The sequence below is a fragment of the Micropterus salmoides genome, unplaced genomic scaffold, assembly GCF_014851395.1.
Source record: "Micropterus salmoides isolate LMB-PRFRI ecotype aquatic unplaced genomic scaffold, ASM1485139v1 Ms_hic_scaffold_2, whole genome shotgun sequence".
In the NCBI taxonomy this organism is placed as follows: Eukaryota; Metazoa; Chordata; class Actinopteri; order Centrarchiformes; family Centrarchidae; genus Micropterus; species Micropterus salmoides.
This window is the reverse complement of record NW_024041150.1, coordinates 29376543-29390279: the sequence shown is the minus strand read 5'-3', so window position 1 is coordinate 29390279 and position 13737 is coordinate 29376543. Positions and strand designations below refer to the sequence as shown.

Below are 13737 nucleotides of genomic sequence, written 5' to 3'. Positions count from 1 at the left end.
TGGGAATCATGATGTTTGTACAAAATGTAATGATAATCCATCCAGTAGTTGTTGAGAGACAATGCCATCCATAGAGCTATGCCGCTAGCATGGATAAAAACATTTGCTGCTTCTGTCTTCTAAAATGGTTGGGATTTTCTGTTACATTTTTCTGTTACAAGTCACTTTTGTACATAAAGAGGTGCTTCAACTGTGCTTTTTTCTCTTAGGGACTGGCTACCTCAATACTACTTCTTGAAAAGCCAAAATTCAAGGGCGCAAAGCTATTTTTGACATGTTTATAGACTAAATATATTTGAATTGGAAAAAATAACATTACTGACAGAAACATCAATTAAATGCCCCCTAAATGAGCACCCTCGTTGTAGTCTGATATTTGATATTGTCTCATGGCTCAATCTGTGTGTTTGTGTGCGACTACATTTGTCGTCTTTAACAGACGAGCTGTCTTTGTTTCTTCAGAGGCTGGCCTTTCCACATTGTCAGAGGTCAATCCTCCCACAGACATTATTGAACCGTTCTCTACCTCCATCGGCTACCTCCCTTCATCCACCCATGCCCCTTTTCCTCCGACAAATAAACAAACAAATAGCAGCGTCTGCTGGGAAAACACGAGGCGTATCAGTCCGAGGGCATTAAACATTCATTCAGTGGGTGTTGAGTCAGACAGGGAGGGGGTCTTCAGTTTGTAGAACCATGAAGACTTTCAATGACAAACTGATGCACTCAGTGACCCACTTGGGAGACACATCAACACACGCTCTGCCGGCAGACGTTTCTCAACATGTGCTCTTGTCAATTCTAGTCGTTTTTGAGTAATATCCAACGACTCTAGCACAGTTTCACAACACAGAACAAGGGCATAAACAAAGGTCCTGCATGGGAACTCAACAGCATCAGATTGCTTTATCAGTTCATTTACAAAGGGTGAAAATTATATCAGTCTGACAAAAACACACATTTGCGTGACTGAAATGATAAATGGATTATCAATATAGACAAAACAATCTTATTGCTTGTTTAGGAGCTTTTTACCGCCTCACGTGGTCATCATCAGCTGAGACCATGTGATATGGATGAAAGCTACAGAATGAGTGAATAAGTAGAACTTAAGCAGAGCTTGTTTTGTCAACTGCTTCTTCCAAGGCAATAAATAATTGTTAGATGCAACTAAAGAATAATCTAGATTTAATGTACAAATAACTCATCACATCCTCATCATGTAATGTCACCCGTATGTTGTGAAGCCTGGTTTTCCACATGTTGCCATCTTTCCAGCTGTTTGAAGGGCCTGAGGCACCTCTCAGTCAAGCAAAGGCAACCATCCAAGTGCTGTTCACCCTAATCTCCTCCCTACACACACTTTAGAAGAAGTAAAACTAGTGTGTTGCGAGGAAAAATGTGTTGACGTGCATTTTTTAAGAGAAGTATTGTTTTCCTTGTAGTTGTGAGCCAGCAGCCATTAGAGGAACTGCAAATTGAGGCACTTCCACATTGGCAATAACGTTCACTTGTGGGGCTGCGATCATTGTCAGTAGCACAGTTCAACACTGCAGGGGAAATCTGTGTGCGCCTCTGGGTTTTATTGATCATGTGATGTCAAACACACTGTAACTGGAAATCTGCTCCTCTGAGCTCCCATTTTTGAGAAGGTGTTTTACAAAACAGTTGCAGAGGCACGTTACCCGATAAGGACACCCAGTTATCTTGGAGCAGACCTCTCCCAAACAGCATCTGCTCATACTTTTACAGTTTGTTTAATCCTCAGTATGGTGGGGCTGGCTGCATCAAACAGCACACGAAGTTTAGACAAGCACAGAAAAGCTTTTCAGTCAGTCAGTTTAGTGGACTGAGTAATTATGTAAGTAACTTACACCTTAACTGAACGTTAGCCCCTGAAGGAAATGTCCCACCCAGCTAAAACATCCTGCTTGTTGAGTCAAACAACTGCTTAACCTACAGCTGCTTTGAGGTTTATGGTCTTAAAGGCGAAGGCTTTCAGTATTCTTTGTTTTCAAAATGTCAGCAAATGCGTTAAAAAACCAGAACAAACGATGGATTGATCTTTGTAACAATTGTCTGTGTAGTCAAAGCCTGAAAGCTTATTCGAGCTCGATTGTTGACACCATTAAAAATCTATGAGTCAGACTGTTGCTCTGTCCCTTCATTACAATGAACACACACGCTGTAGTTTATTTTGAGGCAGCCCCACAGAGAGCTGCAACAATTGATTGATTAATCGATTCGTCATTTGTTTAAAAACCAATTAATCATTTTTCAAGCAAAATGACTTAAATGTGAGAATAAACTGTTTATCTTGGTCTGACATTAAAGCACATATACACAACATTTTGGGGTTTTGGACTGTTAGTCGGACAAAACAAGACCTTTAATGACATCACCTTGCTCTCTAGGAAATTGTGAAGGGCGTGTTTCACAGTTATTTGAGAAAATAATCAGCCAATGAATCAATAATAAATTAACTGTTAGTTGCAGCCCTTATGTTACATATACTGACGTGCTGCAGGAAATAGATTACCAAATGTGTATTGATCTGCCACTGAAATAGTCCCCCACTTGTGTCCCAGTTTCCTGTTCACCTATTCATATCTATCTTTAATAAGTGAGAAATATCTGAATGCATTTAAACTAAAAACTCAGCTTCATTTGTATAATACTTTAAATGCAATGAAGGGGATTCAAAGGTTTGCATTGGAGAAAGGAGGAAGCAACATATCAGACTTGTTGACATTCGTTGGATAAATACATAAAGTCTTTCTTCAGCATAATTTTGTTAGTCCAAGTACCAGTATAAAAAACTAATTTGGATCCAAGAGACGTAGATTCTATTGGGAATTAATCAAAATCCTGGTTCCCCAGAAAACAAATTGGTTTGTTGTTTTTGCCATTATGCATTGGAGCCTATAATTATATCCCAGCTGTTGCGGTGTAGAAACAGATTTGTAATTATTTGTGCAAGAAAGACGATGTTGTGCTCTTATTTTTCCATCCTTAACCGTGCAACAAAGATGCTGTTTCCTAGTTGCTGTACTGCTCCTTGTTCCTTAGTATTTTTCTTAGAAACCTCCTTTGCTCTTGTCACTTCTTTTGCTCAGCTTGATAATGATGTGTAGTGACTGTCGAGGTGTAGTGACAGGCTACGTCTCGAGGAGACGGGGCAGTGAAGTGAGAACTGGACCAGTGAGGAAGCAGTTGTGGCAGGCAGACTGTTTTGACCTTTACCATGTGAAAGGTGATTCCCCTTCTCGGCTTCAGTGACATGTACTGTAAGTGTGTGGCAGGCGAGGCTGGAGCTGTTTTTTATGCATTTGTCTCATCCGGAGGGATTTACCGTTGTTAAGCAAAGAGTGCGGGGGTCGCCGCAGAGGTGCCCTGGCAATTTTCCTGTGAGAGAAGTCTCAGAAAATTAATAAAAACAGCAGCTAAAGACCACGGTTGACTATAATTTACGTTCCTCTTCTCATTTTTTGTACAAATAGAAGTATTTTGTAGCAAATAGTGCTCCTGTAGGCAGCTGTTTCCTGCAATAAGATGATTTTTCGGCCGAGTACAGAAGTAGTAATGCAGAAATCCCACTGGTACTTGCATCCATTTACTGAGCAAAAATGAAATACATCGTGGCTATTTACCGTTAGCTTATCTCGAGGGAAGTTTTTATATCATCCATGTAATGATCCACCGAGCAGTTGATTAAGAGACCGCAGTAAATTGAGAGGTTGAGTTTTGATTCATCATACTCTTGGTCCGAGGAGTTTTAGGACCCTCCAAAAGCTATAACCTACAGCTATGATGTCCGACGAAGAAGGCCCCGGCGGTGTCGTAAACATTTACTGTCTCGTCAGCTCTGATTGATTGCAGTCTGGGAGGGAAACGCTCACAGAGGAGGAACAAATCAATGATGTCCGTCTGATGTGTGCCAACTGCTAAGACTGACTTCATACAAACTGGAGTCCTTTTAGATTCCCCCTGAACAGCATGTTACAGTTGAAGGGACACTTTAAACTGGAGGGACGTGGGCTCACATTTTGAAAAAATGTGTCAACAGACAGAAATAAATCACCATCTCCTTTGGGAATAGATAGAAGTTTTAGCCACTTGTGCTGGTCCCAGCCTCTCTAATGTATGTCTAATGAATGCGTTAAAGGTGGTATTATGCTTTTTGGCTTTTCCCCTCTCTTTTAATGAGTTATCTTTTTTGTGCATGTAATAGAATTTGCAAAGTGAAAAAGCCAAAAGTCCAACGATCAACACTGTTCCTGTAAAGCTGGTAGGCCTCTATTCATTAATACAATGATTAAAAAGCAGAACAGTTGGGCTTTATTACGTTCCATTGAGTAGGAGTAGCGAAATGCGTATTCATAAATTTGTAATTTTGTTTACTTATTCTTTAATTCGATTTTTGGTATAGATCAAAATCAGTACTGAACAATTAATCGTTTATAAATCGAAATTGCGATTTGAAAGAAAACGATTAGCTAATCATAAAGACGGCGATTAAAATATAGGTTAATTATACAGCACATCTGACCTGTTTTAAACAGTCATGCAGTTACAAATGAATTCTGTTGTCATGCTTGCCAATCACAAGCGCCATGCGCCTCCAATTACGGTCCTACTCACCAATCAGAGCGGACACAGGGTGTGTACATTTTACAACAACAAACGAAACTAGTGGAAAAAGGGGGATAATGGTGTCAGCGAACCGACACAGGCAGCAGTTGTGTCCGGCGTCAACTCTCAATGAAGTGTTTCAGCAGCGTTTAGCCTACATGTTGTTAATGTGTTAACTGTCTGATTTTGCTTACTTGTTCAGAGTTTGCTTATTTCTTTAGTTGTGCTTCTACTATGGTTAAGTAGGCTACATAGTTGAATTGTTAGTTATTTTGTCTGTTTTAACTGTGTTTATTGTTGATGTACGATTGGGAGTCTGCAAAGGGTCTTTTATTTTGAAAATCAACCGTATTCTCTATGCCGTTCTGTGTCTGACTTTAGGTTTTTCCGCCAAATTGTTCGCCCTAATCGAAATTCTGCCTGTTTACACAATTTTTATGTAATTCTTTAAAATTCATTCATTCATTCACTTTGGAATCGGTACCAAAACTAGGGTATCGTATCTACAATTATATCGTAACATTTCAATCGATTGGTCGATTAACCGAAAATTAATCTGCAACTGTTTTGATAACGGAGTATTCATTTAAGTAATTTTTCAAGCAAAAATGCCAAACCTTCTCTTGTTCCAGCTTCTCAACTGACATGATTTGCTGCTTTTCTTTATTGTATGTGAAGTTCCTGTTCCTTTCTCTTTAAAACAATGGAGGATGAGATTTTGATTTCTAAAATGCAACAGTGCAAAAAGATGCAACTTCCAGTTCATCTCTGCCTCCACCACCACTACAGTATATGTCTCCCAGTCTGACTGTCCCCTCCTCTCTCACCCCTTCCTCCCTAATAGCCTACCTCAGGTGCTTCACCCCAGGCCCAAATCGACCCCTGGCACATGGCCTCTTCTGCCTCCTCTCCACCTTGATTCACTCTACTTAGATCCAGTAGGTGTAAGCAGAAGCTGCACTTAGCTGCCCTTTGGTTATCAGAGGCAGACATTGATTTGTTTTTACTGGCGGGTTGAGCCTCTCCTGGACACTTGGATCTTGTTCAGGAATCATTGGGACTGAGGAGAAAGGCTCTCTGTTTGTCGCAGAGTGATAGTGGTTGCGTCAGCAGTCGCACCATTGTCCATTTCAGTGTTGGGATGTGAGCGCTGAAAGAAAGATGAAAGGCAGTAAGTGGGGTGGATTTGGAGGGAGGTCCAGGTGCGATGAGAGGGAGTTGAGGGTGGAGAGGTGTGTTTGGATCGCGAGCGCAATTTTCCTGTCCTCTCTGTCTGCCTTTAATCTTTATAGTTGTCATTAAAGCTTTCGTTTTGCAGTGAAATGTCATACTCTGTTATCACACTTTATGACAAACGTGATAAAAAAATCTTTGTCACAAGGATGGCTTTCTCCTCTCCCCTCCTGGAAAACAGCCAGTTAATCTCTTTCTCAACACATTGTGTCAGCCTCTGTCATCCCCAGATCTCTGTTCTCTCTGTTGATGTGTCTCTCAGTTTTCACGTCTCCTGCTCCCTCCCTCCCTCTCCTTGCTTCATTGTCTGACGGTTTGCTTGTTTCCTCCTCTCTGTATCTTTTTTAATTTGTCATTATCTCCCTCCTGTCTCAGTCCCTCTTTTCTCTCTCTCTCTCCTTTGTCAGCCTGTCTGTCTTTTTCCTGTTTATCCTTCTTTGACATTTTCCATCTCTGTATTTTTCCTTTTTTTATCTCTTTCTCTTCGATTGCCTCCAGCCAGCCCCGGCAGGTCTACTGTAGTGGTTTACTTTCTGTCTCTAAAGCCCTGGATATGAATTATTGATCAGACTGACCCCTGGCTGCACAGCTGATGTTTGGGTGTGGCGTGTTTTCTCTGATTCCATTTCAGTTCTTTAAGTGCTTCTGGTTGTGTATGTCTCTCCGTGTTTTCGAACAATATAAGCGTTTCGTTGTGGGTTAAGTAATACAAATTGCACTTACTTTTGTTTCATCAATATTTCTCAAAATGATCATCAATATTTCTCAAATAGAAATTTGACGGCCAGTATAATTTTGTGCGGGTGTGCTGATGTAAGAGTTGGCTTCAGTTGGAAAAAAGACACTTTTACAAAAATAACAAACTATTTTCAGCATGAAATGAATCTTTTATTTTATATTTTGTCATCAGATAAAACACAAATCTTCCTTAAAAGCCTCTGCAAGTGTCAGTTTTTATTTTTTGCTTCATTTGATGGTCCACTGGTGAGTCAGAAAGTGAAGATGAAGCAGAAAGGGGGTGACGCACGCAGTAAATCCTCCCTTCATGAAGGTTATAATGATCAGTTTTTGTTGAAACAATTTTAGAGAGGTGTCGATTCTGCTTTTTAGACTGTAGTTGGTGGTGCTGTTGAATTGCATTGGGTTATAATGAGAGGCATTTCTCATATTATTAATGAGTGTATATATATACTCACTAATATATACTTCATGGCCAACAGCTTGTTAGCTGTCCACACTCTGGCCAAACCTGGTAATTCAGCTCTGTAGGGGAAGAAATTCACCACTGATCATTGTTGCATGTTGCCTAAACATCGGGAAAGGCACCATGATGTATCCTAATTCAAGTCTTCTTGTGTTTGTCTACAGGCTCTTCAACTTGACTCTGAAGAAGCTGGTCATGCTGAAGGAGCTGGATAAAGACCTCACCTCTGTGGTCATCGCCGTCAAACTGCAGGTATGAGGTATCTCGCCAAAAAATGGCAAAATGGTAATAGTAGCCTAATAAATGTAAAAATCAGCGCAGCAACAATGTTAAAATATTAAAAGTTTTGTTTTCACTGTATGAACACAGTACCAACACCTGACGTTTTTTGTTTACTGAATTAATGTTTCCTTCGTCAGCAGTTTTTCAGCCTCAGCAATTATTTATTTTGCTTTAATCAGCAAAAAAGTATTTAAGGACTTAAAGAGTTGAATTCCTTTCATTAAGTGTGCCAAATCAGCAGATGTTGAAATGCTGCTAAATGAGTTTTTTCAATACTCTGTGTCTGCTGAGTCGTTTGTTGTTTTGTTGAGTCAGGTTATTGGATCTGGACACCCTTCTTCTCTTTGTTTAAAGCCAAAATACTTTTTGCAACTCCTCCATAGTTGTGTAATTTTTTCTCATACTTGATTCTTGTAAAGTTTCGTAGTATTAAAAGTCCAGTATTCATTTTCTTCTGTACCTTTTTGACACTGTTCTGACAGCAGAAGCAGCCATGTTGGTAAAAGTTAACATGGGTAATTTCAGAAAATACAACATATGTTGTCTGAGTTGGTCTGCTGATTCCACAAAATACAGTTAAGATGGAAATTTAAGAGTTTATCTGTTGTTTCTACCTCTAAATGTAGTGTATTCCTTTATTCCTTCACCTCTCCTCATCTGTTCCTCTTCATGTGCTCTGTGTCGTCGCGATCTTGTCCATAATTGAAGACATTCTTTGTTGACTCAATACAATTTAAGGTGTTTAAATCCCTCTATAATGTTGTGGCTCCACTCCCAGATTCTGCTCCTTGGCTTGTTTTCACTCTTCACCATCTCAATCTTGTTTTCTATCTAAGTAAACTTATAAATTATCTGCTGTTTCTGGCACATAATACACTTTAAGCTGCTTTAATTCTTCTTCCATGCTGCTGCTGCCTCTTGCTCATTCATTGCTGTCTTCTCTCAGTCAGATTCCTCTTCATCGCCTCCCTCTGTCTCGACCTCCTTTGCTCCTACGCTTGCTGCATGTGGTTGATGAGAGTTCATTGTTCTGACTCTGCTGGAGTTAGCTGGGGCATACTAACAGTAATCTTTCCATCTCTCTGCCCTTTTCTTTCCCGGCTCTCACGCAATCTCTATTTTGTCTTTTCTGTCTGTCTCTCCTGCCTCTACCTGCTCAGGGCTCCAAGCGGATCCTGCGCTCCAATGAGATCCTGCTGTCTTCAGCGGGGCCGACAGAGACCGACCTACAGCTCACCTTCTCCCTGCAGGTAAAGACAAAGGTTCAGTGGGGTCAGGTGCTTGTCAGTCAAAAGCACGCAGAAATTGACAAACATAAAGCATTCTCAAATTCTCAACGCTAAAAGTGGAAACATGACTGCAGATACATTATGCAAAGTTGATATCAAGCTGAACTATCTTGAATTTTGGGGGAAATAAATAGTTCCCTTTGCCTGGGAATGGAGTGATTATTCTTTTTATTTCAATCATATGCAATCGATTGCATGGCAATTTTATCATCACTGTTTTGTTTTTATCAACACCGTAATTCCTTCACTATGCGCCGTACACCAAGCTGTAGCATGACATACCTTGAAGCGTTCATGTGGCTACATGTCACAGACTTGGCCTTTAGCAGATATAATAGCCACAATGTTCATCATCTTCTTAACATATTAGCAAGTGAACATTAGCTTATTAGCACTAAACACATTTCTGGGAATGTCAGTAGTTTTGCTATTGGACATTTGACACAATCTGTACAAAGTTTTGGGCCAATCCGTCAAGTAGATATTGAGATATTTTACCAGACATAACCACTCCTAGATCATTGCTGCAATGTTTTGCATGAGCGTGGGGGTGAACCATTTGTTGGCCTCCTGAATCCCTTAAACTATTTTGGGGGAGTTCCTTAAATGGTCACAACTGTTTACAGTATTGACATTGTATTTACAGAACAAAGAAGATGTAATTGTCACATGCAACTACAAATTAACTTTGGACCACAATAATTAAGCAAAAATGCCATGAGACCCTGGAGGAACTATTCTTATGCAATTTCTGGCTCTGGTTTGTGTGTAAAGCACCCTTATCTGTCATGAATAGTGTTGATCCCAATCAGAATCTATTTGCCTTTACTTAAAAAGTCTTTGTTGCACAGGTACAGAGATGCTATAAGTAATAACTCATCAACACTCATACAGCATTTTACACTCACTACCTTAGTGCATCCAGACAGAACATGGTTAATGTAATCCCCAGTGGGGTTTCTTCTGCTCTAAATTATCCTTTCCAATCTCCATGTTTCTAAATGCTGCTAAAAGGTCAGGGAGTTTCTCTCTCTGGATCTTACCAAGTGCAGCGAGCCAGACATTATACATTATACATTCAGCTTTCTACAGCAGCAGCACTGCAGAGGCCTATTAAAACCGAGCAACAGAGTGATTTCATGGCTTTGAACGTTGTTACAGGAGCCGGTTTTGTTCCATTTATAGTGCAGCCGGTGACATTCTTAATGATGGGTTATGTCATAGTTGGGATGCGGCTAAGTGGTTCGACACTTCAGGACGCCGGAGACAGGTCAGCGGGTGTGAATGCCTTATGCAACGAGCCAGCTAGATCAGCCTTATTATCATGACCTGGGAAACAAATGGCAGTCTGTATCTAAACCCGTCTAGCCAGCCTGCCAGCTGTTTTGTGTTTGTGTATGTGTGCACATGTTGCTTATGTGCGTATATATGTGGATTTCTACCTGCAGTACCCACACTTCCTGAAGAGGGACGCCAACAAGCTTCAGATAATGCTACAGCGACGGAAGCGATACAAGAACCGGACCATCCTGGGCTACAAGACCCTGGCCTTGGGACTCATCAACATGGCTGAGGTACCTCAACTTGATTCAACTTGAGCAATACAACAATAAAATGATACATGGAGGTTTATGAGAAAATCCATTTCTTGAAACTTTCAGAAGTGTTTCTCAATCACTTCTGCGTTAGTATCCCACTTTTCCCAGAATGCCTTTAAAGCTACACTTTTATCACAAGTCCGTTTTTTTCAGTCGAGAAAAAGGGACTTTTGTACTAAAAGGCAGTACACTGTACGTTTTTATAAGGCCTAATTATTTTCAAAAAAGTTTAATTGTTTATTTTAATAATTAAAAACAGGTGTACAATAAATACATTTTTAAAAATAATAATAATTTAATTAAGCCTTAATTGTCTTGACTGTCAGAAAATAGTGAACATTTCCCACCAAAATGTCCAAAATCCTATAACCATTGCGTAGCAACACAAACAAAAAATCATTTGCACACATTATTTACAGAGGTGTTTACTTGATTGAAACAGTAAAGTGTGTCACAAGTATTTTCGGAATTAATGATTTGTGACTGCACTCGTTAATGGCTGCAGGATGGGTGGAGGAAAGGCAACATACGTGCACACGCATTCAGCACAGAGCACCTCCAACAGCAGCAGATGGAGGTTGAGCTGCATGTCCGAGGGCACGTCAACTGTGAGTTGTTGAGTCAGCGGCGTCTCATCCTCCTCAGCAAGACTAATGTCCCAGCTGATCTGAGCTTGTTGACCCAACAAACCGCCGGTCACAGGCTCATTTCCCTAAACATGCAGCCCTCTGCCTCCTGCTCCAGTCCAATCTCAGGTTAACTTCGTTTCACTGTCGTCACAGAGTGATTTCTAACCTATCAGCCAGAATAAAAGGGGATGGTCTTCTCTCATACCCTACGTATTCTTCCTTTTGTCATTCTTATATTCACAGCGACGAAACTTATTTATTGCTAACCTTCATTTAACCTTCATCTAAACACAATTCAAGTGAGTGCACTTTAAAATCAAACCTCAGATTTTGATCTTTACCCCAGCATTCTATTCTCAGACACCATAAATGTTGCCGTAAATCAAACTTCCAATTAAATTTGAGCCTCTCCTGCCAAAAGCTCCTCACATTCTGTGTTCTCACAATATGAAGCCTTTATAAAAGGGTTGTGATTTATGGCGTGTGTCTGCACTGCACGTGTGGATGTTCCCTGCGCTTCACGGATGACTGGTGGCTTTCATACGCTGTGAAGTCAGAGTGATTTACAGCATAAAACACCTTGAACTAACTGGCTCACCACAAAGTACTTCATGGAAAGAAAAGGACATGAATACAGACTTAATCAAGATGTAAGTTTGGTCTCCAGGATGTTTGCACTCTCAAAAGTTAGTGGAGTCTTTTATCAAGAGCAAATGAAACCACTTGCAGCAGTAGAATAAGATCAAATTATTCTTGTGACCTCTAAGCCGAACTGCCAGTCCTTTTTTAAATGTATTATAGTGTGCTGCTTACGTCTTCGGCGATGTCTGCTGGCTGTTGAAGGCTGCCCAAATAAAGTCAAATTTTATTCATGAAGCTCTTTCAGCAGACAGGTTGAGCTACAAAGTGCTTTACAGAGGGCAAAGGACACAAACACAGACTCATACGCATGATAGGTTCAAACTCACTTCCTTCGCAGGCACAGTAAAAGTCTGCCGAGAGCTGTGTGTGTCTGTGAATGTCAGAAAAATAATATGCTATAGGGGATACACTCAGGTTTTCTCAAAAAAAAGTCCCAAAGTCTCAAAGAAATGTCATTTATTTTGCCGTTGTGCTTCTTCAATGTGACACGTAAACTCCACTGCCCCAGCAGGTATTGTGAGGTGGAAATTCAAAAATGTATTGCAAGTTTATTTGCAAAGCACATAGAAAGCACAAAGAAAACACTGTCATGTGTAGCCACAAGGGATACTTACACAACAGCTTCGCATTGAATTTGCCCTCATTTCCAAGATTCTCTTGCTTTAAAGACGCCATCTGTGACATACTAAAATGTAGCGTAAAACTGGATTTATACTTCTGTGTTAAGGGTAGAGCTGCAGCTAACAAATATTTTAGTTCATCAGCTGATTAATCGTTAAAGTCTATGAAAAATTAAAAAGCCATAACAAACAGCCTTCACCAACAGTCCAAAACCAAACAGTATTTCATTCATCATCAAATATGATTTTTTTTAAAAGCTGCAAATCCCCAAATTTGAGAGGTGTGAACCAGTAAATGTTATTTGCTTGAAAAATAACTGAAATAATTAATCATTTACCAAAATAAGTTTTCCTTTAATTGACTATTAGATTAATGGCCAATTGTTGCATGTCTAGTTAAAGGGTTACTGTGTGCCTGTGGCGTGTGTAATGGCAGATAAATTTGTATCAATTTAAAATCCTCAAATATCAAAATCAATGAAATTGTCGTAAAATTCCTGTATTGGTCGGACTCCAGAAAGAATGTGTAGTGCTGCAGTGGTGCCATCAACGGGTGAAATAAAACACTGCACCTGAAATTAAAACCCACGCCGTTTGTGTACTCTGCAGGACTCCAGTTAAACCTTTGCATAGTTTATAAGTCCAGGTTAACATTAGCATAAGCAGACAAAAGCCATAAAGTGAGCAAACACATTAACCTCATAGCATCTATGTATGTACATTTGCCACCTTAAGCGTTTTATTGTTTTTCTTTTGTGAGAGAGAGATTTAATAATATGTTATATTTCTTCTTTGAATAGTTATATTGTATTGTTTTAACTCAAAGAAAAAGGAAAAAGCACAAACACGTCATATAATCGTGTCACTTTGATACTTGTGAAGTTTCAGTTTTTATATGATGTCTATGGTGAAGGGAGATTGATAAAAAAGACATATTAATAAATATTATTACTGGTTGTTATTTTTATGTGCAACATGAAGCCGCCACTAAATGAACAGTATTTTACGAGAAGTAAGTGTCAAAAGACATGGCTTTGTTTGTTTTTTCATGTGCTTTTATGATGCTGAAAAATTACCAACAAGATCAAGAAATCATCTTTAATTTACGTGAGACCTTTTAGAGGATAACAGTGTTGTGACTGCAGTTTTTTTTTTTTTGCAATCAGTTTGCAGCGTGACCTAACTATGCGACATCATGTAAACATTGAGGTTTTCCATTTAACTAGCATTTGCACAACTTCAAACTTCACCTTGCCCTACCTTCAATTACCTCCCACTTCCTCTCTGCTGCCTGGAGCACATAATGCTGTTATTATCTTAGGGATAAAAGTATGATTTTAGACAGAATTCACTGTATGTTGTTCAGCATAATGAATTTCATTTGTCAAGGCAGTAGTTTAACTCTGTGAGCTCTTTTTTAATGGAATTTTAAAAAGCGGTGGCACCATTCAGGAGATGAACCTGCAGTAAATCCATCAGCGGATTCAGGCTATTCATGGAGAAAATTGGTGGAGGAAAAAAAAAATCTAATTATACCAGTGTTTCTCATTAAATATGGATATTGCATCTTCGTGATGTTTGCCTCGTCAGATTTGCATAATTGTCTTT

At 39.7% G+C, this 13737-nt stretch overlaps 1 protein-coding gene across 1 annotated transcript in view; it reads left to right on the top strand.

The window, feature by feature from the left end:
- Positions 1–13737, top strand: part of LOC119911814 (phosphofurin acidic cluster sorting protein 1-like) — a 62064-nt gene that overhangs the window by 29575 nt on the left and 18752 nt on the right. The window contains exons 2-4 of the mRNA XM_038730761.1: positions 7234–7321; positions 8512–8601; positions 10089–10214. Of these exons, the coding sequence (XP_038586689.1) occupies positions 7234–7321; positions 8512–8601; positions 10089–10214 (304 nt within the window). The remainder of the gene's footprint in view (positions 1–7233; positions 7322–8511; positions 8602–10088; positions 10215–13737) is intronic.